This window comes from Elaeis guineensis, chromosome 10, assembly GCF_000442705.2.
Source record: "Elaeis guineensis isolate ETL-2024a chromosome 10, EG11, whole genome shotgun sequence".
Taxonomy (NCBI): Eukaryota; Viridiplantae; Streptophyta; class Magnoliopsida; order Arecales; family Arecaceae; genus Elaeis; species Elaeis guineensis.
This window is the reverse complement of record NC_026002.2, coordinates 14,404,689-14,431,290: the sequence shown is the minus strand read 5'-3', so window position 1 is coordinate 14,431,290 and position 26,602 is coordinate 14,404,689. Positions and strand designations below refer to the sequence as shown.

At 35.1% G+C, this 26,602-nt stretch overlaps 1 protein-coding gene across 7 annotated transcripts in view; it reads left to right on the top strand.

The window, feature by feature from the left end:
* The window catches only part of LOC105053095 (uncharacterized), a 38,842-nt gene extending 20,755 nt beyond the window's left edge, over positions 1–18,087 (top strand). For 4 of the 7 annotated variants that reach the window (XM_073244378.1, XM_073244377.1, XM_019853337.3 and 1 more), the window contains 8 exons: positions 2,608–2,670; positions 5,274–5,348; positions 5,454–5,522; positions 7,785–7,862; positions 13,404–13,538; positions 14,661–14,768; positions 17,127–17,192; positions 17,811–18,087. In XM_073244378.1, coding sequence (XP_073100479.1) covers positions 2,608–2,670; positions 5,274–5,348; positions 5,454–5,522; positions 7,785–7,862; positions 13,404–13,538; positions 14,661–14,768; positions 17,127–17,192; positions 17,811–17,879 — 663 coding nt within the window. In that variant the 3' untranslated portion in view covers positions 17,880–18,087. The remainder of the gene's footprint in view (positions 1–2,607; positions 2,671–5,273; positions 5,349–5,453; positions 5,523–7,784; positions 7,863–13,403; positions 13,539–14,660; positions 14,769–17,126; positions 17,193–17,810) is intronic. The other 3 variants (XM_010934117.4, XM_010934120.4, XM_010934118.4) reach the window with 3 other exon arrangements.
* Positions 18,088–26,602: the final 8,515 nt, after the last annotated feature.

Below are 26,602 nucleotides of genomic sequence, written 5' to 3'. Positions count from 1 at the left end.
AGCATTTTATTTTCTTAAGGTTTATGATTACTCTCTTACAATTTTTGATACACAAAAATACAAAATTACTAATAAACATAACAAATTTAACATACTTTGGTGAATTTTTGTCATATTACATGTTTCGAACTTTAAAAAGAGATCTGGTGAAGCAAACCTGGAATTGGGCATGTTGACATAGTAGGACAATAAGATGTTTGAGAATTATATATATTATGCCTCTGTGAAGCATGCAGATGCTTCTTGGGTTTGAGGATATGCAGCCTCAGGTCACACTATGCAGTTTTCTTAATAACCTGATTCTCAAATTGAAACTTATGACGAAAATCAAATCCAACCAATCATTATTATCAAAATAAAATTAATGCGTATATCTTTGCAAATCAAATTGAAATTTATGTACTGAAATTCACATAAATTTCCTTAGAACCTTGAAACCTTTACATTTGGAAACTTGTTGTTTAAAATAAATATTAAGGTTTTAACAATGTTATCAAGAATGGACCATATACAGGCCTGATGGCTCCTTCAAGTTTAGCTTCAAGCTACATCACCAAAATGGGTATTTCATGAAGTTACCCATCTCATAGGCTTGCTTCCTTGATTTCTTAAAGATAGAAATAAAAACAACAATTAATAGAAATAGTGGGAACTGGGAAAGCTGATCAATAAATTTGTGTATGCTCATTTATGTTATCATGTACTTGTTTTGCAATGGTTTAACTGACATAAATATGCTTCATATATTGCCATCTGAAAGACATTTTTCAATCTTCGAGAAATTTTGTGCTGTTCAAATTGACATATCTTTGTTTAGTCATGAAAAGAACATTAGAAATAGCAAAAGATTATTTGTAAGGGCCTATGTACATAGACAAGTTGTATTCTGATTTGTGATCTTAAACATATTGCGTTTGATTGACTTATAAGTAACATCAATATCAATGACAAACATGGCCTGTAACATTAAGGGAATTAACTTGTAATTCGTGCACATATGTTTAAATGAAGTCATATTGTGTTTGGTTCTGTGATCTTAAACTTTGTAATCTGGTGCGGCAACCCTCTTTTTCTTTGGGGAAAATGATAAACCCAGGCTTTCCTTCAAAATAGATGCTATTAAAAATCAGGGGAAGAACTATTAATGGGGATGCCAATGGCAGCACGTGTCAGAAATTGTAGGCTTAAGCTCTATAAACCCTTAGATTCTCGGTGTCTACCAGTTCTATCCAACACCACTTTCTTTCTTATTATCTCTATTTATTATGAATATAATGGGCAGTGGTAAGAGGGGTGTGGAGGAGTAAGAGCTGAGCCATGTGAAGAAGTTGTGGAATTAGTGATGGGTCATGGGAGGAAGGATGATGTCGCATTGTGGTGGGTGGAGAAGGAAGAGGAATGTTTAGTAGAGAGGGAGTAATGGCAATGAAGAAAAGTAGGGCCTAGTGAGATGGCCTTTAGATAAGGGAAGGAGAAAGGAATTTGTTGGTGGATCAAGGAGGAAGGAGAATACCTGGAGAAAAGAAAGACGATGAGGAGGCTTGTGGGAGATTTTAAAAGAGAAGTAGCTCTCTTGAGATTTTAGAAGGCATGCTCTAAGTATAATGTGATTTTAAAATAGCTCATGAGTGCTCTCCACTTGTTTTAACTACCAAAACAACCCATTTACTTTTTTATTTTTACAAGGGGCAAAACCTGTCATTGTTCACAGGGACAACTATGCCAGTTGTTCCCAAGAATTAAAAAGCCTTCCCCATATTTATGTACTTATGTCTTATGTATGCATGCATATATGTATGCTATCATCTTCATTATTGTATTATCTTTTAACTTTTTCTCGCTTCAGTGAGGACAATTCTGATTTTTCCTAGCGTGTCATGTGAACTTTGTCAGTTTGTGGTGATTGGATCAAGCATGTTTTTCTGATCACAGCCATCATATAAAACATCTATTAGAAAACTGTTCCATGGAAGAAAATTTTTTTTTAATAGTTTTTTCTACGTTATATTGTTTAAACATGGGTATACACACCCATCTGCCTATGCACAATCACCTATGCTTATGCCAAAACCATGCCAACATGCAGATAACCCACACCCCTGCATACACATGCATGTTTATTAATGTATATGGCAAAGTGCATGGTGGGACATGTGCATCAATGACACAAATTGCTGTTCATGGTGTAGACATTTTAAAAATATGTTGACTAAAATTCAAATAGTTTGATGCTTTCCAGTCATATATCAGATTATCAGAATGAAGCATTTGTATAGTAATTAACAAAAATTCATGTTTTAACTGTTTCATGTATATGTAAGAAGTTCTCAACCTTTCTATTTTTGGTTTTCTGGCACTTTGAACAATGTAGACAGTGAAGAATGCCATTCATTTCAGTTAACCAACCGTGCATTTTGTTACTGAGGCACCAAAGCGTATATGCATAAAGTGGTTCTATATAATGTGCCTGCGTGCATGTGCTTTTTCACCATAACATAGAAAATTAAGTTGAGTTGTATTTGCATTGTCCTTGTGTTTTTTTATTTTCATCTTAATATGGAGATATTAGAGCTCCTGTTTTTGACATGATAATTGTGCACTTGACAGATAATAACGATGTTTGCTGGAGCACTTTTGGAGAAACAAATTGTTATTGTTTGCTCTAATTTGGTATGATGTTATCCTTGATTACTCCACCCTACCCCCAACACACATGCACACGCACACGGAAAAAGGAAAAAACACACCCCGCAAAAAAAGTTGGCACATGCTCCGGTCATAATCTATTGTATATTCCATTACATTCATGATTACAAGATAGATCTAATAACTGAAGTTTTCAAGTCATCTAAAAGATTTAAGCTCGAAAGTTAGTTTGTAGTTTGTACTTTGTCACTTTAGTGATTACATCTGCTAGCCTTTAGAACTTCTTTGTCCTTTTGGTCAATTCAACATGTCCATGAGGAATGTGCCTGCTCCAGTTGTTTTTCTTGTGGTTGAGTTACATATCAATGAGTGAGTTTTTGGATGCTCCTTTTTTCCAGGACTTGTCATAGTGACAATGATAGGCTTCAATAAATCAGATGTACTGGCCTATCTCAAATAAGGAAAGAGCTTCTGTTACTTTGCTAGTTATATGCGTAGGGATGCATAATAGCTAGTGCTAAAATGTAGTTACCTTCTGAACTCAGTTTTCATAGTGGTGACTGGTGAGCTTGCATTTGGCAGCAGCAGAGTCTGTGAGCTTCTTTTGAGTATAAGTGATCATGTGAACTGTTTCTTGTATTATACTCTCTTCTGTTTCAAGGGATACTTTCCATGGTTTATAGAATTTTTTAGTCCTAGAAGGAATTTATGGTGGAGGTAGTTAAAGAATAACCTGGTCTTTCTGTTAAAAGCAGCGGACCATGTGTGATCATACATTTTCTCTTTGTACTTAAGCATCAAGGCTCCTTTATAGGTAAACTAACAAATGGGTGATAAGAGAGATTCCAAATATGATTTAGAATTGTGAACAGATTTTATTATCATCACACCTCAAACCTGCCACTTAGGTTGGCACATGACACAGCCACACATTCCATAGGGCATAACCCTATGAAATATGCAAGACCTATTAAAGATCAAAACATCAACCTTATTATTCACCATTTTCGGGAATAAAATAAAACGATCCTTTTTTTTTGAAATAGAAATAGTATGATCACAAGGGCCAACATCCAAGTTATTATAAATGTTCTGAATCTTCTCCATCTCTTACTAGCAAACCCCAAACCTTAGTGCTAAGCACCCTGTGGCTTTGAGAAGAAAGAGAAAAAAATAATATTAGCTAATGGCTTAGTAAGAATCCCCAAACACACACACCAACATAAATAATTTAAAGATAGAAAATAGCAAATGATCCTTCCGAAATATATGCAATTAGCATAAAATCACATATCAACCATCCAGCATGACTCAATTAAACCCAGAAAACATATCTGCGCACATCATATATCAAAATAACCATTCCATTCAGAAATGATATTTCATGTAACATCAAATTAACCATTATATTCAACAGTGATTTCAAATAACTTATTTGTCATAGATTTGTTGGAGGAATCACGGTATACTTCTCTGCAAATGACACATTTTGTTAAGAAGTCAAAGGTTACGATAACATGAAGTTAAAGGTTGATGTTGATACTCAGCAAACAGTAGCTTGTCTAAAAAATAAAAATGAATTGTATTAAGTGCTTTTCCCCCCAATAATGCATATGAAAATAGCTCCTGTTTTTATTTCATTATCTCTGATAAATCATGAAAATGGAGTGTTTGCATGAATGTGCCTGTTTATGTATGCATGCATGCTTGTCTAAATATATAGATGTATATGTGTAATGATCTAGGCAGTGGTGACGTAGGTAATCCAAGGCCTATTAAGTCATTTGAGCAAGGCAACTACTAGTAACAATAATAATTCGTCACTTGGTCATTATTGCTCTTTTAGTTCCTTGTCTAGTCAGCATATGTAGTACATAAACACTGCATAGGAAGGTGGCATGTCCTTGTGGCTGGTTGCATATATTAGTTTTTTGATATTATTTCATACAAAAAAAAAAAACCTGACCTTCTAAGTGGCAAAACTATCATATGGGCGTTTATTTTTCACCCATTTCACTTACCTTGCTAATTGTTTCCTTTCTTCATCTTTTTGCTAACATTCTGATCATCTGATGTAAGTCTTGTTTCTCAGCCAGGTATCTTGCTACTTTAACAATAAACCACATGCAGATACATGGGGAATAAGCATAAACACATAGATGTAGAATAGTTTTGCTGATTATCTCCTCTTGCATCCAAATAGGATTTGAAAGATGTTTTCTCTTCATTAGGGTATTGTTGTTTTTCTCATTGGATGAATGATATAAAGTCAACAACATTTTGTCACTTGCTTTACTTTTTATATGACGAGCTGTCTGTCTGTGTTCTAGGCTTCTAGCTATGTAAGTCCCTTTTTCTTAAACTGGACAGGCTCCAGTAAATGTTTTCCCTCTGATTTTACTTCCTTGCACATTACGGACATCTGCTGCTATATATTTGATCTCATTAATATTTTCGATAGAAAGATGTTAATTATAAAAATGGACTGACAGGAAACTGTACAAAATGACTTTAAATCCAAGAATTTATGATACATCAGAAAGTTAACATGCATCCCACGTGTGATTGCAAATCAGACATGAGCTACTAGGTCCTGATATATATATATATATACATATGGTGTGCAGGGAATCTTATCTGCTGCAGTTTTATCAATTGTACCACTAATACGTCCCTATCAGTGGCAAAGCCTACTAATGCCGGTATGCAACCTTTTTTTCCTTATATTACTGACATTATGTCTACAATGGAATATTCTTTAAAGCAACTCTATATATTTATTGTCTATGGTGCCGCCAATGAGGAAGTTTACATACATAATCCAGATTTTGCCAAATGACATGCTGGACTTTTTGGATGCGCCTGTTCCATACATAGTGAGTTTCCTTGTGTACTTCCACTCTTCCATATTTCTTTTTGACTGTGGATCATCTCAGAATTATTCTTGGATCTTGATTAAATTATAAAATTGATGATGTCAGAGATTGATGGACACATGTTTCATGCAATCTACCGCTGCACGAGCTCTTTGTTAAGTCATGGCTATATTCTTCCTAGAAAATCATAATGCTCTTTTTTGTTATTTTAGCCTATGTTTTCATACCTTTAATTTTCTTTCCCCTTAACCCTGCTGAAATTATATTTGCATTTAATTAAAAATATTCCATTACATTGTTGACAACAGCAGAGAGAACTCTGACTTATGTGACTTCAACACTCATTTTTGCAGAAGATTTGCATAATATCGGTCAAAAGCTAACAAATTTTTCTATAGTATTAAGTATGCCATGCAGAAGAAGAGTTAAGCATATACTCATACGCTAGACCAACCTAAAATGCATATACTCTACATTGATCTTGAATGTAAAATTGCAAAAAGTTAGTGCTCAGGCTCAGGGTTTTAAATGCTGGCCTGAGCTGGTCTTTGCCAGCAGGCACAAACCATGCTGGTCCGGTGCTGGTACCAGCATTGGGGCAACTCAACATCTAGTAAATCTCTTTTGCTATTTTTAGTTAAAAGTTAATTTAAGGTCGTTTTTAATTATTTTTTGTTGTTTTCTGGCCATGCATATGCTTGGCATGGCATGTGCTATGCCAGCCACTTGGTGTCATGCTCCATGCAAGTGGAAATTTTAGGCCATAATTTTTGTGGCCATGCTGCTGTTTATACCTAGGAATTTAACAGTATTTGAGCAGCCTCTGAGTACCTGAGCTCCTTCATGTGTTTAAGAATGCTAGAATGTTTTGCCAAGCCAGTTCCAATAATCAAATTTATTAGAGAAATAACTTCATAAATGAATATTTCAATACTTTCGCTTTGATATTAAAGTGTCTAGTTTCAATCTTGCTTGCTTAAGAGATGGGATTGTGGGACTGGTCAGACATGGTAATTAGGTTACTGATGACAATCATTGATGATAGATGAGCTCCTGAAGCTGAGCTAGGCAATTAGATGGGCCATACTAGGATTTAGGTCCATGAATGCGCAAAAGCACTTAGACTATTTTCACAAAAAAGAATAACTGTAGGAGTTTGTCTAAGTTGCTCATTATTTGATGGCTCATCAGGTTAAATTAACTCAAGTGAAACATTTTTAGCTATTAGGTCTTGAGTTGAAAAAAGGAACACGGAATTTGTTTTGAATTCATCATGTTTGGACACTTAGAACAATCATCTAAGCACATACTATGTGAGGGCTTCTCGACAACTAATTGACATAGGCAACCACTTGATCTGTCAAGTATCCATTCCAACAGCTTTGCTGAGAAGTTGGAAACTAGATCCAATCCCTTGGTTTTACAGTTCATTTATATAGAGAACTTAAAAATGGGTTGTGTTCATCTAGGAAGCATAACTTTGTTATGCACCAATCTGCTTCTCATCAGGTAGGATCCTGCTGAATCTGTAACTTCATGATTTCTTCATCATTATTATGCATGGGCACACCTGCTTATACTTGGAAAGCACACTCCACTTTCATCTTCTACGAAGACACGTATAAACAGATGTCCATTAGCTGTAATTTTTAACTTACTAAAATGTGACAGAAACAGATTTCTGGTGGATCATAGTTTGCAAATAAGTCACTTTGTGAACTCTATAACTGAATGTAGTGCATGCGACCCTTTCTGAAAAAAATGTTCATCTGTATCTTCTTATCTTCTGTCTTGTCCCGCCCCCCGCCCACCACCCCCCCACCAATCTGCTTCTCATCAGGTAGGATCCTGCTGAATCTGTAACTTCATGATTTCTTCATCATTATTATGCATGGGCACACCTGCTTATACTTGGAAAGCACACTCCACTTTCATCTTCTACGAAGACACATATAAACAGATGTCCATTAGCTGTAATTTTTAACTTACTAAAATGTGACAGAAACAGATTTCTGGTGGATCATAGTTTGCAAATAAGTCACTTTGTGAACTCTATAACTGAATGGAGTGCATGCGACCCTTTCTGAAAAAAATGTTCATCTGTATCTTCTTATCTTCTGTCTTGTCCCGCCCCCCGCCCACCACCCCCCCCCCCCTGCACACACACACACACAGTTTAGAACTATTTTTGTTTTTTTACTTTTCATCCATTTAACTTCATGTTGTCGCTATCTCTCTGAGAAGTGTTTGCTGTATGTGTAGGTTGGCATAAAAAACAAGACTGCTGACATACAACCGAAGTTAGCTAATGCCATTCTCATTGATGCTAACAAGAACCAGGTGAGCAGGGCCTTTACTTCTAGATGTGTCTTGTAGTTATATACAGACTAGCATTTTAACTGTGCCATGCACATGCCTTTTAAGAAGGGTTCGATGGGGAGGGTGATGGGAGAAGAAAAGGCATGTGGGCACTATTGCAGTTTTTTTTTAAAATTATTAGATAAGGCACATGGAGGCTTTGCAATTAAGAAGTCTGGCCTCACATGCCCAGGAGTTCTCTTTATATGTAAAGATAATATACTCAGCAACTTAGATCAGGATTGCTTGGTTCAACTTTCTTGTTTTGACGTCCTTCCTCTGGTATTGCTACAAGTATGGTGTATAAGTTGATGTAATTAACATGCTAAAATTTGTATATTGAGGAATGATAGGGTCATAGGGGTTCTTGGGATGTTGTTAAAGTGTTGAAACTAGATCCCCATCTGTCACAGTTTTTGGAATTTGCTATGTTGAAACATCACTCATTTTAAATTTCTTATTTCCATTTTCTCCATATCTTATTGCTAGGAGCATGCTAAATAAGACCGATTGATAACATGATGTTAGCATTTGCTATAATAGATACACACACATTTAGGTTTCACAGAGTTCATTTTCTGGACATTGTTGTTGTAATATTAATAAAATCAATCAGAATTGTGAGAAAATCAATGTTTTGCATAAGATTTGTTATTGGGTTTAAAGCAGTTGAAGAATCGAACTGCTTGTTGGCATGTAGCATCCAGAGTTCCAGACGAACCTGTGTATTTCAAACTACCAAGAAATACCAGTGGTCTTTACTTGATAACAATTGGGCGAAATTGTTGCACACACACACACACAGACACACACACAGACAGAGATACATACATACATACATAATACATATAGCTATATAAGGAACCTGCTAGTTATATTAATCAGCTTTGCTACTTCGAAATATATAGGGCCCATAATGGGCCATACCACCCTTTGCCTAAGTCTATAATGTTCAACACATGTGAATGCAGGAGCCTTTTACTAATTATTATTATTATCATTAGATTTGGTGTAATATAAGAAAATTATTTTGATGTTATTGCATATTTGGGTTGAGCTTACTATCTATTAGAAATGGTCAATGTTTTAAAAGAAATATATATGTGACAGAGGGGCAGGCAGGAGGCTGACTAATGCTTGTGTGCTAAGTGAGCACCCAAAAGTGAAGGCAGACTAAAAGAAGAGTTGTCTAAGAGAATAATTATAATCTGAAATATAACATATCGAATAAGATGTTGTAAGTCAACTTGGCAACGTGAATAAGGAATTGCGGTAGTCAATCAGCCTCCATTCACAGACATGATGCAGAACACTAAGGCAGACAAGTAGGCAGCTACAGTGGCCATGATTTAGAACATATGGTTCTGAAATCTCATATTCAGTGGGTTTAGTATCTGCAACTCCTACTTTGGTGTTAGTTTGCAAATGTTTGAGTTATTCATCAAACTTCGCAAACTTAGGTATCTTATATTGGGGTGGTAGGCTTACATTTGATATTGTTATGATATATTTTTGGTGTCTTTCTGTGTGGGGTTCAATGGGAATCCTGATTTTGCTATTTCTGGTAAGGTTAAACATTGGACACCTTGAAACCTGTATAATTGATGCAGAAAATGTGGAGACATTTTAAAGGAAATCTGAGTTATTTATGCTTCTCAGTGATGTCAACATGTGATTCTTGTGATCAGAAGAATGTGGAACTAACAAACTCGAAGACCGATTCTTATGTTTGGAGCGCATCTGCAAAATTTCTTTTCTTTTCTTTTCTTTTTTTTTTAAAATTTCCTTTCACTCTTCTTTTTCCTCTTTCCATGGTCTTTTTTATTATGGTCTATGACATAGTTCTTTTCCCTCAATTAAAACCCTGCACATCTCCCTTGCGGAGAAATGCATATATCTCATCTATTTAATTTTCATATTCAGCTATAGTTGAACTGTTTAACTTCTGAATTTTGCAAGAAATTCTAGCAATGTAAAATTTAATTGTTATCTCATGTTAATCCCCTTAAGTCAATTAAAACCTTAGATTCCTGAATGCTAGGTTCATAGCTGGGGATCTGTGACCTTTAATCTTTAAGAGTTTTCCTGGTTCACTTACATTGGAAAATTAAGTCTCAACTCTCAACATGAAATGCTAGCAAGTCTTTGGCTCAATCTGAATTCTGATACATCTTAAAGCCCCAGAAAACCCTATCTTTTTCCCTATGCTGTCCTACAACAGTTTGTTATCAGAATAGGCTAACTATCATGTATAGCTGTCAAGAGCATTTATCAGCCTTTGCTATCAGAATAGGTTAGATATTGATCCAAAGACAGCATAATCAATGTTGATCAGCCTTTACAATCCTTTAACTCGAGGCCAAATTGTGAATGTAATGGGCCTTTAGAATTCCAAACATAAAGAATTAACAGTTATACATGGTAAGCAAAGCATGAAATCACCGACTATTGTGGGACATCTTTAGGCATGTGAGGCAGCCAAGTCAACAAGACTGAATTATCCTCATCTTTTAATATAATTCTTGTGTGCATGTTCAGGATTAATACATCTGTATCATGGAATCAGATAGGAGTGGATTGGACTGTGAAAAATATCTGGTGTTGAGTTTTCCTGACTTGTTGGATGTAAAGGAGGGTTGTCTCCACTCTCCGCATACAGTTACTGAAAATGCAAGACAACAAGTGAAGAATTGTTATACTGGTGGCATGATAAAAGGCATGGATTGGTTTGTTGCATATAAGCTCTAATAAGCTTTCTAATAGTTGAGAATGAAGACCATTTGGACTACATGGTGATGACATTATCAGTATGGAACATAAAATGTGATGTTACTTAAAATACTTGGCGAATGAGGATCCATTAAGCTGAACCCAAATATTTAGGAAAAGGCTAGATGGTTATGGATATGGTTTGATTCGTTAGGCATATTATCTCACAATCTTCTCCAAATCAAGTAACTAATATATGCCCACTTGCTAGTTTAATTCCTTTTTAGTAGGTGATAATTTCATTTTGTGATATTTATTTTTCACTTGCATTTTCCTATTTTCCTATCTTATCACAAAGGGTACTTCTTGTTGCGAAATTATAACCAAAGGAGGTGATCTGCAGCTTTAAGTTACTTTTTGTTGTGACATAACATTATTGACATAATTACATCATAATATGTGGTGATGATGTTTTTGTTATCGTGCAAGATGTATAAGTTTATACATCATGCATGTAGCAAGGTTTTAAATCCCAGCCTTGGACCTAGTATCAATCAGAGATTGGATTGGTATAGGGATGAAATTGTACTGGTACTTTGGGTGGCCTCACATTATGGTAATTCACTAGGATGCTAGCTTCTATTTCTTCCCTTTTTTGTTTTTTGCAATGGTTGTTTAGGGACTTTTTAGGATTTGTTTAGGTGTTTCTCATTTTTTATTTTAATGTTTTAATAACGATTTTATTATGAAAATAATATTGTTATATAAAAAAGAAAATGCACAACCAAGAAAACCTGTAATTTGATGTCCAACCTACAACATATATAATATTTGTCCCTCATGGAAAAAAGCTCATGGATTCACCTTTTTCATTTTTCTAAATTTCTGCCAAAATTGATAAAAAAGAAAAATGAGGTGGATAGGAGATTAGGAGATTACTAGGTTTTTAATCTGGATTAGGGGTTGGTGGAGACCAGACCTAAGCAGTAAAATGCAGATATGAATTCCCTTTCTTCTTGTTCTTTTTCTCACTTCTCTTTTTCCTTCTCTCACCTGTGAACCGAAAAAAGAAAAGAAGAGGCTTGCACATCTCTTTTTGAAGCAACCAGGCTAGTATTGGTGGATATTGGTTAATGCTGGTAAGTGGCCCAGCATGTGCTTGCCGGAACTGAGACAACGCAAGTTTTCAAGCATCAAGATCTTGGACTTGCCTTAGGACTTGACATATCATGGGTTCAATTTGGAATGGCTGAGATGGAGCCATACAGATCTGGTTTCGAAACCTTGCTATGTTGAGTCTATGTGTGTGCACCCTTCTATGTGTTGTTATAATCACCATGGTACCAGAACTGAACCCATGTTATACGTGTGGGAACACAGAACAAGGAGCAACATGGAAGAGACATGGATATGTGAAAGAGTGGAGGACAAATAAAGTGTCAGTAGTTTGAGTTTATCGTTAGAGCTAGGAAATGCCTTCTTCCCCCAAAGCTACACTAGAAAGGTGCAAACCTGGTTCCCTAGTGAACTACAAAGAGCAAATTGGCATTTTTGGCCCCCAAAACGCCCAAATTCCTTGCTGGTCGCATAAAAACCAGGTTTACACCTATAACAATGCTCTTAGGATAGATCTTAGAACAAATATTGTGGTGTTTGGCATGTGCAATGCACATGAGGACCTTGGGAAGCTATGTTCACCATCATTTTTTTTTCCTGATATTTATGCAAGTGTGTACAAACACATTCCTGGCTGGTGCGCTTGTCTTGTTTCTTAGATAAAAGAAATAAATCGAGAGGTGTCATTGTTAAAGAGAGGAGTATTTATAAAATTATGAATAATAGATATATGACATGGTGACAGAGGGATGAAGTGGTCCTCGGCAGTTTGAATTGTTATTAATTGACATTTGGGCCTATGCATCAAATTGTCCACTCTTAACATGCTAATGTTTTATAGTTATTGGCACTCTTTATTCGCTTAATCCCTTCAAAATACTAAGGTGGATAGTTAAGTAATAGCTAGTTTCATTGTTATGGTCACATGGTTCAAACCTTGATTGGAATACCAGTGCTGGTTCCACAAGGCTGAACCAAGAAGACGGGGCAAGACCTCTTGATTATATCTCCAGACTTTGATAATGATGACATTAAATATCGATACAAGTTGTCTGTACAACTCTTTTTTCTTTTTCTTTGTGGGGACATTGCTTAACTTTATGAATAATGGTTTATATATAGGTAGCAATTATGGTCCTCTTATTTGTTCCTAGTTATTCCTTTAAACAAACATATTTAGATTTAGATTAAAGGAGATTTTATGAGAAGACCTAGAGATACTTCACTACTGAATCTATATTTTGCATCTAAGATGTGATGCTGTGATGGTATGAGAGACCAAAACAATTTAGCTCTGTTTCCTAAAGATGTTGTTTGGGAATGATTCCTTACACTAGTATCGAAGCTGCTCAAATATGTACCGAGGGTCAATAAAGGGAAGAGGTTAAGATACCACTACCCTTAAAAACTGTTAGCCAGGAAGCTTAAAGGGTCATAAAAATTTAACCTTCCTTCCTAGGAATGTATTATGAGAAAGCTGAACTCATGTAGTTGGGATGCAGATTGTTGGTTGTTGCTATGGCTTTGTGATCTATAGGCCTGTTCTTCTAAGCTTCCATATGTGCTGGAGTTCTTTCTCCTGATTGCTATGAATTACTTGTAGCACTAGCAACTTCAGTAGAAATGATTCTTTATAATGTATTGAAGTTTGGATTCTATTTAAAAGAACTCTGATCAGTCATTCCATTGCATAAGTAGGTGAGGTCACCCTCGATGCCACAGTTGCCCCGACAAAGAGAGTTGCTGGCATCTCTTGGTCCATATCATGCAAGGCTTGTGGGTGAAAGCTTTCTAGCAAGAAAAAGACCAGTTTATGAGTGCACAGATGTCCAGGTAAGTGAGGATTTAAACAAGTTATAATCTTTTTATCATTTTTAAATTTTTATTTATTATATCCATCCATATATCTTTATTATTCAAGTAATTGAACTGAGTAAGTGTAAAATCATCTACAATAAAAAAAATTGTCATGCTGCAAGGCACTGCCTTGTCGTGCATTCTTAAGATGTTTAATATGACGGAATGCAATGACAGCCACTGCTTCTCCGGCCACTTTCATTAGAAATGTGTTGACAATTCAGTTAACATGTGAGAGCACCTAAATGCTTTCAGTGCAATTAGTAGTGCTTATAATTCAGCCTCAATGAAGAGTCGAAATATTGACCATTAGTTTTGTGAAGTTTTAAAAATTATTTATTTAGGTTAAAATGCTTTTCCTGACTGATGGTATTTGTATGACGATTTGTACTATCATGCCTGTTTTATAACTTATATCTTATCTTACTTAGCAAATGACATGAATTTGCACTTAATTTTTGTGCCTAAACCAAAGTCATTGTTATGATAAAAGCAACATTCCTTTGAAGTTTGAACATTCTCATTAGCGATCAGATATTATGCTGGAAGTCAATGCGCATACACTATCATTGCTCTGTCTTGCATTTTGTGTGAAAAGAATACAGTGACTGAGTTATGTCAGATGGCATTGCTCTATGCTGTCATTCTCGTGTATTACATCATTTGAGGGGAAAAAAGAAACATTAACTTGATCCTCTCTTTTCTTTGTTGGTTGGGGTAGAAGAGGCCTGTAGGTGGGCTACGAAATGGAGTAACTCTCGCCAAATACTGCTACCTCCCAAACTCTTGTGAAGAAAGAATTGACCCAAGTCTCCTGTCCAATTACCAGAGTCTACCAGCTTCCTAAGTTGGTACCTTCAAGAGATAAAGGGAAAATAATAAGAACACACACAAATTGTTATGCATGTTTGACATTCTTCGCAATCTGTGGCCTAAATCAACAGGAGTATATGACACCATCTTCTTCCAGGACTAATATTTAGTCAAGATTAATTTTCTTAATCAAGGAAAAGAAGTGGTTTTAACTTTAAATTGTTTGAAACTATGTTGACTTCTTTTTGATGCTCTATACTGCTTCTAATTTTCCTGCATCTACAGGTCGAAGCTGCTAAAGGTTTCTTAGCAGTTCTTAGATCCTATCTAGATTCTCTATGCTCCAACCTAAGATCTCATACAATCACAAATGTGCAATCAAATAATGACAAGGTTTCTTTCTATACTTGATTACTTGTTATTTACTTTTTTTCTAGGATGATGACACACACACACACACATACATATATGCATGTATGAATATCTACATATACATAAATACACACACACATACACGCACACACAGAGACACACACACAGAGATATATAAAGAGAGAGAGGGATGGACTATGCTCCTCTTGAGCTATTCTTTTCAACTCCAAAAATCAACAATAGGGCATCTAAATCGAAGATCCATATAGTTGATTATGATCTATATTCTATTCTATGCCTAGAAGCCAAAAAACATTTGTTTAGGTGGTCTTTAACCTATGCTTCAAGTGGGTGCAAAAATGATATGAGGCCATGTTTTGCTATGATCTAAGCATTAAAATCTATTGATTTTGAATTTATGCATGCTTTAACATGTTTAAATCATGATTAATAAGGTGGATTTTCAGTTTAAATGCTTTATCATGTATTTTAGCCTACTAGCACCATGAAAATCATTTATTTCTGTGTCCATATGATGCATAGGTTAGAGACTGTCAAAATATAGGATTTTTGATTTCTAAGCATTTTTAATGGTATAGATCATATGATCAATGGTGGGGATCTTCGATTTAGGTGTCCATTATTGATTTTGGAGTTGAGAGAATTGATACCTTCTTCTCTTGAGAGAAGCATATATATGATGAGAAGTCCTTTAGTTTAATTTTACCTTACTATGTTCTATAGAATGTTTACTTGCAAGCCTGCATGAATGATCTTTTGGTTACATGGTGATTTTTCTTGATTAGAACCAAAGATTGTAGATGACATGAAACTAAAATTTACAAACTGTGATATTGATATTGTTTTTATACAGGATGTAATTTAAATTTGAGGCTATTGAGGTGATGTGTACATTTAAGAGAGCTTAGAACCTGTACCAATAGAGGACAATATGACGAGGAACTGACTCGATGCAATAGATGGGCATTAGGACACCAGGAGACCACTGCCTGGTCTTCCATAAAAACATACAAAATACTATATTATATGCATAGATATTAGATCTACTATTTTAGAAATTAGTGTAATTGCATCCCTATAAACATAGGTATACATACATAAATACATACAGAAATACATATGAAATGCATATTTCCATGCAGACACACGTCAGCATGTGCCGAAACATAAATAATGGAAATAGTAGCTATTTGTAATTAAAAGTAATTATAAGGACTCAGTAGTTGCTGTTCTGACTCAGTTCTAGGTGCTGAACCTAGTGCATCTTCTTATGGTGCTGACTGGCATGGACCAACACTGGCCATCATTGGAAACGATGCATATACATAATCATGTCTAGACATGCTGATGTGCATTTTATATGTATGAAATATGTTCTCTTATAACTTTATGACAATTGGATATCATGCAAGAGTGACGTATTGGAGCCCAAAGAAAAATTAGACTGTATTGTGAAAGAATAGAAGTAACTTAAATCATAATATAAAACAAGTGATCAGGAAAGGTCTATGATTTGAAATGCAAAATCTGAGCTCTTACCTCTAACAAGTTGGATAACCAAGTAAGCGAATCTCTCAGTTCAGCTAATAAGACAACAATCGCGTATATTATTACTTTTCTCATGTATTCATGAGTTCGGTATGGAATTTATGGATTGGATTGTATTTTGGCAGTGCTTGATATTGTTAATGTGTGCATTGTACCATATGTTAATCATGTGTCCATGTATGGCGTGGCGTGTTTGTGCATGCGTGCGTGCGTGTGTTAATGAAGTAGTTGAATGGAAAACTAACCAAATCCATCCCAAGTTTCTGGTGATAATCTGGCCAAGTTGGTTCTCTGGTGAGCACTTGGGGCGATAGGCTAGGCCTATCGCCTTTGCAACTAAGATTGTAATTAGCAGTTTTTCTTTCATGTTGATATACTGAAGTTATTTCGAATGTCTATATTACATATCTATATGAATAACATCCAAATTACTCTGTAGTCTAAAGTAGACTGCATTTCATGATTCTTCAACAGTAGGCTAAGTGAACATGGCACGAGCATGTTTATTTCTCTTTCAGTGCTTGGGCAGTTCCCAGAAATGTGGGAGATCCTGGATATTTATCTCCATGTAAATTCAAACACAATATCAGTTTTGCATCTGTTTGGACTTTGGATATTTCATGTGAGCAAATTTGCAGTCAAATGTTTCCCTAAATTTTTTTTTTAAAACGGTGCCATTAAAATTCTTTTTACATGTATGTATTCATTCAGTTTATAGTTGACTTTCATTAGTTTCTGCTGCTGGAACTGATAGTCTTGCTCTGTTGGTTTGGCCCTGAGCTACTAATGTTTGTTTTGCTAATTGTTTAGGTTTCATTACTTTTAAAAGAAAGTTTTATTGAATCTTTTCCAAATCGTGACAGATCCTTTATGAAGGTATGCTTATCGGACACTCAACCTTTTTCTTTATTGAATTGGATTTTTTTTCTGAAAATTAAATAATTATAGTTTATTCTAAGACTGCAATTCATTAGCAATTCTGGTCAGGATATAATCCATCTATAGAGCCATCAATTTTGTCTTAAAACTGCATAACTATTTTCTTTGTATATTTGAAACATAAAATTTGAACTGAAAGTTACATAAAGATTTCACTCATGGTAGAAATGTCAGAAATCTTTTCTAGTAGTTGGTACATTCACTGGTTTTGCTACAATGTACTTGATCTTTGCTTCTAGAATCTAGGGTTGTAAATGGTATATGACAACCTTTTTTTTTTTTTTCGGGGTGGTGGGTGGGGCGTGGGGGGTGCTAAGAAAGACTGGAGCCTTAGTCCTAATTTCTCTTCTGATTTCAAATATTATAACTTAACAGTTACATGTCAGATCTTGAAAGGTCAAAACATAATAGCCTGTAGTGTTGCAATAGTATGTTTGTGATTTTGTTAAAATATGAAGGGAAGGATGTTCTTTGCTGCTAGAACTGTTTAAATCGAGTGGTTTAAATATTCGTGATACTTAACTTTCCTATGTCTTTTCGTTTACATCGTGGCAGCTTTTTGTGGATACCCAGCTTTTCTCTGTGCATACAGACCTTGTTCTTTCTTTCTACCAAAAGGACTAGAGCTGATGTGGGAGGTTCTGGTAACTGAGGTACCAGGAGGAGGTCATGAAAGCAATCCATGTTTTTTGTTTCTTCATCTTGCTGCCTTCATATCCCAGTCAGCTTAATATCAAATTTAGGTCTCTGTATTTTTCTCACCTCTGTTGTAAAATAACAAATTGATCAAATGATATATTTTTAATTCTATTTTAATAGTTGAAATTACCAAGTCTGAAAGAAAATTTGTGCTTTCAGATGGGTCAAAGATAAAGCTGCACATCAGATGCATCTCTTCATGTTTTCCATGCATCTATTACTACTTTGAAAATGCTCCACGTTTTCTAGTACTAATTAATTCTTCCACTCCTAAGAAGGTGACAACTAAAAATCTCAGACCGAAATTTGCAGCCAGTTAGAAGTGTAAACTCTCTGAAAGTTCATAAATATAGTCACATTGATTTAATCTTAACTATTTCTGGAATGGCGTAACAATTTAGAATTTATGAACCCTGCCTAGATTGATGACATAATCACATACTGAAAAGTTTTTATTTCCATCATGGAGGAAATCACTGGATTTTTGGTCTTTAGATTCAAGAGCTTTTGTGTCCGCATGCTGGTTATAAAGGTTAACAGGACCTCATAATTATATGTATTCTTTCTAGGGGTATAGTTTTATGCAGGTTTTTGAGATTTTCCATGCCTCAGTGGTCATATACTAGAAATTCATGGAATGGATTGAGGTGCAAAACTGTATGAAAATTCTGACCTCTCTTCAAGCTCAAGAATTGCATGGTTTGGGTGGTTTTAGCTTATTGTTGCATTGTACTTAATTGCTATATTATCTTACTGTTAATTGATAGGAGATTTCAAAGGAACATGTATATTGGATTTTAATGACTGGTCCAGTTTTAATTAAAAAGAAAGTTAATCTGTCAGTTACCTATTGATTAGGCCTCAAGGTCTATATCTGTACCATAAGTCAAAATGTAAAGATAGCAAATGGAATTTTTATTTCACAGATTATCCATTTCCCCAAGAGTTAAAGACATGATTACACAAAGAACTAGTAGAAAGTTCTCTATTTTATTGGAATTTGAGGATGTCAAGACCCTGGAGTTGGAGAATCTGCTGCTACTTTTCAAACTAGTGGCAACTTCCTTCCTGGTCCTCATACTTCTACTTTTTTTTGGTGGAGAAAGCAAGACAGGGCCAATCAAACATCTCTCTTGGTTCAGACTTCAGATTGTTGGTCTCATTCTCTTGGTGATGATTATTGTTTGAAAGATTGGTTATCAGAATTTTTCTTTATAACTCACCAGAATTCTTCATGAAAACATCAGAGAGATTTTTTCACAGTAAGAGTTGTCATGAAATTACTAGTGAGTTGGAGACCATCTTTGCAATTCTTCTGAGGGATGATGCCAGATTATTTCTTCCACCATCACTCTCCTGCATGGAATCTGTAGCATAAGATGTGATCATAAAATCTTGTGCTCCTCCTGGCTGTGAATTTGCACTGCTGGTGTTTTGTGACTTAGCTTTTGGGATCTTGAAGCGATTTTGCCGCACTTTGAATAAAAATAAAAGGAAGTTATTTAAAACATTGGGAGTTGGATATTGCAGTTTGTGAAGATAAGAAGATAACATGAACAAAAGCTGGGCATGCTGAAGGTCGAAATCTAGATTGGTCCCGTAATTTCCTGTCGTTTAACAACTTTTATATTCTGACAGCTCCTGTGTAGAAATTAAAGTAACCAAAAGAAGAAGAAGAAGAAGAAGAAAAGAAGTTGAATCTTACCCAGAATGAATGAGTCTTTTCCTAATTAATAAAAAAAAAATTATTTATATAAATAATTTAATTTTTAACTTATTTATCAGATTGATGCAAAAATCATAAAACATCATTTTGAATAGCGTTTTATCATCGCCACGTCATCCCCTATTTTCATATAGATGATGTCAAAAAAAATAAAAAAAATAAAAAATATCAAATAATATGACGTTTTTAAAAACGTCATTTGAAATGGCGTTTTTAAAAACACCATTTCAAAAAGTATTTTTAAAAATATCATATTATTTGACATTTTTTATTTTTTTAAAAAAATGATAAAAAATAAAAAAAATAAAAAAATAAAATATATAAAAATATAAAATTTTAATTTTAATAAAAATAAAAATTATTATTTAAAATTAGTATCTCTATTTCAAATTATCTTTTTAAAAAATATCTGAAAAAAATTGATATAAAAAAATTAAAAATATCATAAAAAAAGAATCGAAAAGAAATAGAAATTATAATTTTAAAATTTTAAAAAATAAAAATTTTAATTTTAATTCAAATAAAAATCATCATTTTAAATTACAATCTCCTTTTTAAATTAATTTTTTAAAAAATAATATAAAGGAAAAAAAAATAAAAAATAAAAATTACAATTTTGAATGAATTTTAAAGAATAAAAATTTTAATTTTAATTCAAATAAAAAAGATAATTTTAAATTATTTTATCCATTTAAAATTAATTTTTTAAAAAAAATATCTCAAAAAAATCTTAAAAAATTAAAAAAAAATAAAAAATACCATAAAAAAAATGAGAGCCAAATATAAATTATAATTTTGAATTTAAAAAAATAAAAATTTTAATTTTAATTCAAATAAAAATCATCATTTCAAATTACTTTTTTCATTTCAAATTAATATTTTTAAAAAAATATGTCAAAAAAATAAAAAATAAAAATGAAGTGCCATAAAAGAGCAAAATATTTAAAAAATAAAAAAATAAAAATTATAATTTTTAATTTAAAAAAATAAAATTTTTAATTTTAATTAAAATAAAAAAATATCATTTCAAATTACTTTCTCCATTTCAAATTATTTTTTTAAAAAATATTTCAAACAAAGAAGTAAAAAATGAGAAAAAAATGAGAAAAAAAATAAAAATTCAAATGTTAACTCAAATAAAAAACATAAATTCAAATTATTTTTTTCATTTAAAATTAATTTTTTAAAAAAATATCCCAAAAAAATTATGGGGGTTAAAAAATAAAAAATATCATAAAAAAGAAAAATGATAAAAAAATGAGAAAAAGATAAAAATTATAATTTTGAATTTAAAAAATAAAAATTTTAATTCAAATTTTTTTTCATACCGCACCGTACGTAGCTGTTCGTGCTCGTACCAGATCGAGATGTACCAGTACGGTCTGATTAATCTCATAATTAAATTATCTGATATATTATTATTATTTACGTTATAATTTCTATAGCCCTTTTAGCATAATTTTTTCTCTCCTAATATTCTGAGACATATTAGAGTATGTGTAACCATATCCATAAAGCATAATATTCGATCACTTGAAATTAAATAATATAAAATAAAATCAATAATTAATAATATTAAATAGAATAAAAATATCAAGCGTACAAAAAATAGTATAATAAAAAATTTAAAAATATTAAGTACAAATATAAAAAAGACTAAGTCCCACGAGGACGTCGTGGTGCCCGTGGTCGCTTGGACCTTCTCAGGAAAGTCCTCAATGGCTGCTCCTGCTCCTGCTGTGATGGCTCCTCTTCTATATCAGTGGAGGAGGTCTGCTGGTCATGCTGCTCAGGAATAACGGATGCTGTCGGATCATCTATGGACTGAGCGACCCGCTCAACCCTCTCATCTGGATACATGGATGGGCCTGAAAAGAAAGTATCATACTCATGTGGCCAACTAGTATCCGGTGATGTCATCTGGGGGATGTAGGAAGAAGAAGGCACTGCCATCTGTGGATCAAAAGGTGGTGGCATCTGTGCAGCATCTAGTGATAACATATGCGGAATATGCGGTGATGGCATATGTGGAACATATGGTGATGGCGTATATCTCATATCTGGCGCATCGGCTGCTCCATACCAAAGTGCACAGCTACATGGATCAACACCAATCGCCATCAATGTTTCGGAACTTGTTCTCTCTATCTCACGCAGTATCCGAATCCGTTCGTTCTCATCAGTCGTAGATAAAGCACGACGAGCATCCAACACTAGATCTGACATAGAATCAATCTACAAAATAAAAATAAAACAGTCAATATACTGTAAAATATAAAATAAAAATATAACACAAACAACATAAACTAATTTTCGTAGTCTTACCAAAAGACGCACAGCAGAACTCTCATCCTCATATCCAAAAATTGCATATCGAGGCTGTCCAATAACTCGCACTGTAATGCTAAAAAATCAAGCCATGTAGTCATCAGTATATGAACGGCCTCTCAAAATAGGATCACCATGAACAATGTGATCTCGACGTGCATCCCAAATGTGATAACCCGGCCCATTAAACCAAACGCCCACTAAGCCCCAAAAAAAAAAAAAAAATAGGGAGGAAGACTCTCGATCGGAGTCTTCCTCTTCCCTGTTTTCGATCAAAAATCGGAGTCCTAGGGCCATTAAAAGACCCTAGAACGAGCTCTATAAGAACCCCCCTCTTCTCCTCTAAGTGTAGATCCAACAGTCATCGACGATCGCCGGAGTTTTTCTCCGATTTTCTCGTTTGAAGCGGCGGCCCCTCGACCTGTGCTCGCCGCGATTTCATGCCGGTGGGGGTCACCGGAGGTTGTGGTAAGGTCTCCCTCCTCTCCCTCTCTTCTCTCCCTTCTTTTCCGTGCCTGTGGGCACGATTGCCGGCGACGGGGTCGTCGGATTTTGCTCGAAAAGAAAACTCCTGTTTTTGCCTCTTCCTTTCTCCGATTTTTCGGCACTAACGGTCACCACCGACCGCCGGTACGGGCCCTCCAAACTCGGAGAAGGCTGCCCTTGCCGCCGGCCACCGCCGGACGAGGGAATGGTCGTGATTGGCTGGTCAAGGCACGGGGACCTCTAGGTCCCCTGTTTCGGCCCAATGAAAGCCCGGGAAGAAGAAGAAGAAAAGAAAAAGGAAAAGAAAAGAAAAAGAAAAAAGAAAAGAAAAGAAAAGAAAATATTGCATTACCTATTAATTTCTAAATATTGCATTATCATGAAAAATCTATGCTTGATCCGATAAGGAAGCGCAAGTTCTACTTACTGGGTTAGTGTAGCTCATATTCTTTTTTTTTCTTTTTAGAGAGAGAAAGAGAGAGAAGAGAGAGAAAGAGGGAGAAAGAGGGAGAGAGGAAATTTTTCTCTTTTCTTATTTTTTTTATTTTATTTTTTTATTTTGTATTTTCTTTTCTTTTCTTTTTCCTTTTCCTTTTCTTTTCTTTTCCTTTTCTTTTCTTCTTCTTCTTCCCGGGCTTTCATTGGGCCGAAACAGGGGACCTAGAGGTCCCGTGCCTTGACCGGCCAATCACGACCATTCCCCATCCGGCGGTGGCCAGCGGCAAGGGCAGCCTTCCCCGAGTTCGGAGGGCCCGTATCGGCGGTCGATGGTGACCGGCGGTGTCGGAAAATTGGAGAAAGGAAGAGGCAAAAACAGGATTTTCTTTTCCAGCAAAATCTGGCGACCCCGTCGCCAGCAATCATGCCCACAGGCATGGGAAAGAAGGGAGAGAAGAGAGGGAGAGGAGGGAGACCTTACCACAACCTCCGGTGACCCCCACCGGCATGAAATCACGGCGAGCACAGGTCCAGGGGCCGCGGCTTCAAACGGAAAAATCGAAGAAAAACTCCGGTGATCGTCGGTGACTGTTGGATCTACACTTAGAGGAGAAGAGGGGGTTCTTATAGAGCTCGTCCTAGGGTCTTTTAATGGCCCTAGGACTCCGATTTTTGATCGAAAACGGAGAAGAGGAAGACTCCGATCGGGAGTCTTCCTCCCTGTTTTTTTTTTTTTTTGGGCTTAGTGGGCTTTTGGTTTAATGGGCCGAGTTATCACACCAAATATCGATGTACTCTGCATGTCTGATACGCCAGTCAATACAAGCTCTCCCTCATCGATCAATACGATGAAGTCCCTGGCTGGTATCAAACTGCTCTGGATATCCTGAATCTGACCAAACTATCGCAGGATACGATCGGAAAGATGCCACTCTACCACATCAAAATAAATAAGTGGCACCCTACCAGTCCATATGTCATGTCCAACTGTACACATCTGTGGCAATATAGTCAATATCTCATCTGCATATGGCTCCCACAAAAACTGATAGAGTTAAAATAAAAAAAATTAGTAAGCTAAAATTTTAATAGATTATAAATATTGTAAAATGATATTTGTAAAAAATTTAAAATTTATCCGTCTATATGTATCAACTAATTATCCAACTGGCACCTATAAATTCGTGCCACTTTCGTCGATACGTGATGAACGTTGAATGCAACGTTCCATCTGTTTCACAATCTACTCATGTTAAATAAATTTTATCGAATTTAAAACAGTAAGTTTTAAATAAAAAAAATAATATTTTTATACCTATATCCCAATGGTCCGTCCAATTTGAATGGAACATCAGGATCATGCTGCTCTGATGGTATCTCGAGCAACTGTCGTCGTAATGAACTGATAGTCGACATACGCTCCCATACCCAAATCTGCAAATTTCAAAAAAGTAATACATGATATACCCAATGTTTGGAATATAATTGAATATTAAAAATAAAAATTTTTAATTCACATATCTATAATAATACAAGATAACCACCAATCTCACTTTGATCAGCATAAGAACCCCGACACATAGCTCTGTACTGGCAAGCTAGTACTGCACTATCCTAACTGAGTCTACGAGCGAAATCTAAATTCTCTAATAATGACAAAAATATCAACTTCATCTTATTCGATGAAGTATCGGGTAACAGGACACCATCTAACAATCGCAGCACCTGACCCCTAACATACTGCTGCACCATCTCCTCTGGTGTACATCCGCAATATGAAAATATCGATAACGTTCATCCAAACACTCAATCCTGAGTCGTGAATGATCGAAAAAGTGTGCGTCGGGCTCAAACCCTAGCAATCGCAAGCACAAAGCTTGCCACTCCAGAATGGTAAGCGTGGGATCAACTCTGGTAACTGGATCGCCATCAACTGGTAGTCCAATAAGGATGCTGACATCCTGTAAAGTGATGGTCGCCTCACCAAATGAAAGATGAAATATGTGCGTCTCTGGACACCATCTCTCAAGCAAAGCAGTAATAAGACCAACGTCCATCTGTATACGACCAATCCGATATACTCTATAAAATTCAAGATATCGTAAATAATCCAGCACTCTATGTGAGATATCCTCTGTCCTCCAGAAGTCAGCATCGGATCATCGTAGATGAAGGTGTCTGGGCTCCTGCAATAAAATATAATAATTAGATAATGTTATGACTTTTTTAAAAAAATTTAAATAGTAAATAAGATTGGAATGCTTACGCCGTCATCTAAAATAGTCTGTGATCGATGGTGCTCATGCAATGTAAGAATACTACTGTCTCAAGGATCAGGATACCGCGGATCGTAAGCCATAATACGTTAATGAATCTAAAATAATGATATTATCACAAGTGTATTAAAAAATAAAAAATATGATATGATAGCCATTCATTTTATGAGAAATATATTTTAAACACAATATTGTCACACAATACAACTTAAACACAAAATTCAGTTCATCTCAGGATATTAAACATATATATTCAAATACAATCTCACAGAAATACATAAAACAATGACGAAAATACATCTTCGGAGCCTTTAATTTCTTTCACTGCTTGAAGTTGAAGTATGTTGAAGTACCCTACGACAGCGGCGACAGTCATGATCCTGTTCCTTACAAATACTACAGTGGTTCTTACTTCTTATTTGCCTATCATCCATCTCATTTCGTAGTCTTGTTGACTTTGGTCTACCTTTTTGCTTGGGTCTCAAATGATGATGATCAGAAATATATTTGAATATACGTGTATGCATCTAATAATCTTCATGTGGTAATGGATTAAAGTCACCGCTCCAAGCATTCATATATGCTGTAATTGTATATGCATCATCCACAAAATCACTAAAATATACAATAATTTCTTGACACATAGCTAAAACGTGTGAACATTGATACTTGTACATATTCCACTTTTCACAAGAATATTTTCTTTCAGCTAAAGTAACAGTATAGAAAATTTCTCCATCTCGTAACCCTGCACTTGCTCTCCTCGTAAGTACTTTATATATACCTCTTTGAAGGTTGAATGCTGTTACTCGGTGCTGGTTAGCTTTAACTTGATCTTCAGCAATCTTAATTGCAACATGAGGAGTAAAAAGATTATTTGAATTCTCCTCTACATATCTCAAGGCTTGGGCATGCCTCGTATTGAAGTATTTCACAAGACGATAAAATATCATTTGAACACAAGCTGTAATTGGCACATTTCTAGCTCCTCATAAAATACTGTTAAAAATCTCCGATAAATTTATAGCTAAGACACCATAGCGCAGGCCATCATCATGTGTCAACGTCCACTTCTCCTTTTCTATCTCGGACAACCAGCTCCAAGTTTCTTCATTCACTATTCTGATCCTATCCATAATAAAGTTGAACTTGCAAACTTGATGAGTGCTTCCTGCTTGCCATACTGTTCTTTTTAGCTGCATATTTTTAAAATGAGTATTGAAATTACTGCAGATATATCTTAAGAAGTATCGGTGATAGGCACGTGGTGGACTTCATCCAATAGACTCATCTGCGATGGCATTTAATATACTTGGATGCTTGTCAGAAATTAAGCATATTTCATTTTTATCTTTGACGATATGTGTTCTGAGCTGAAAAAGAAACCAACTCCA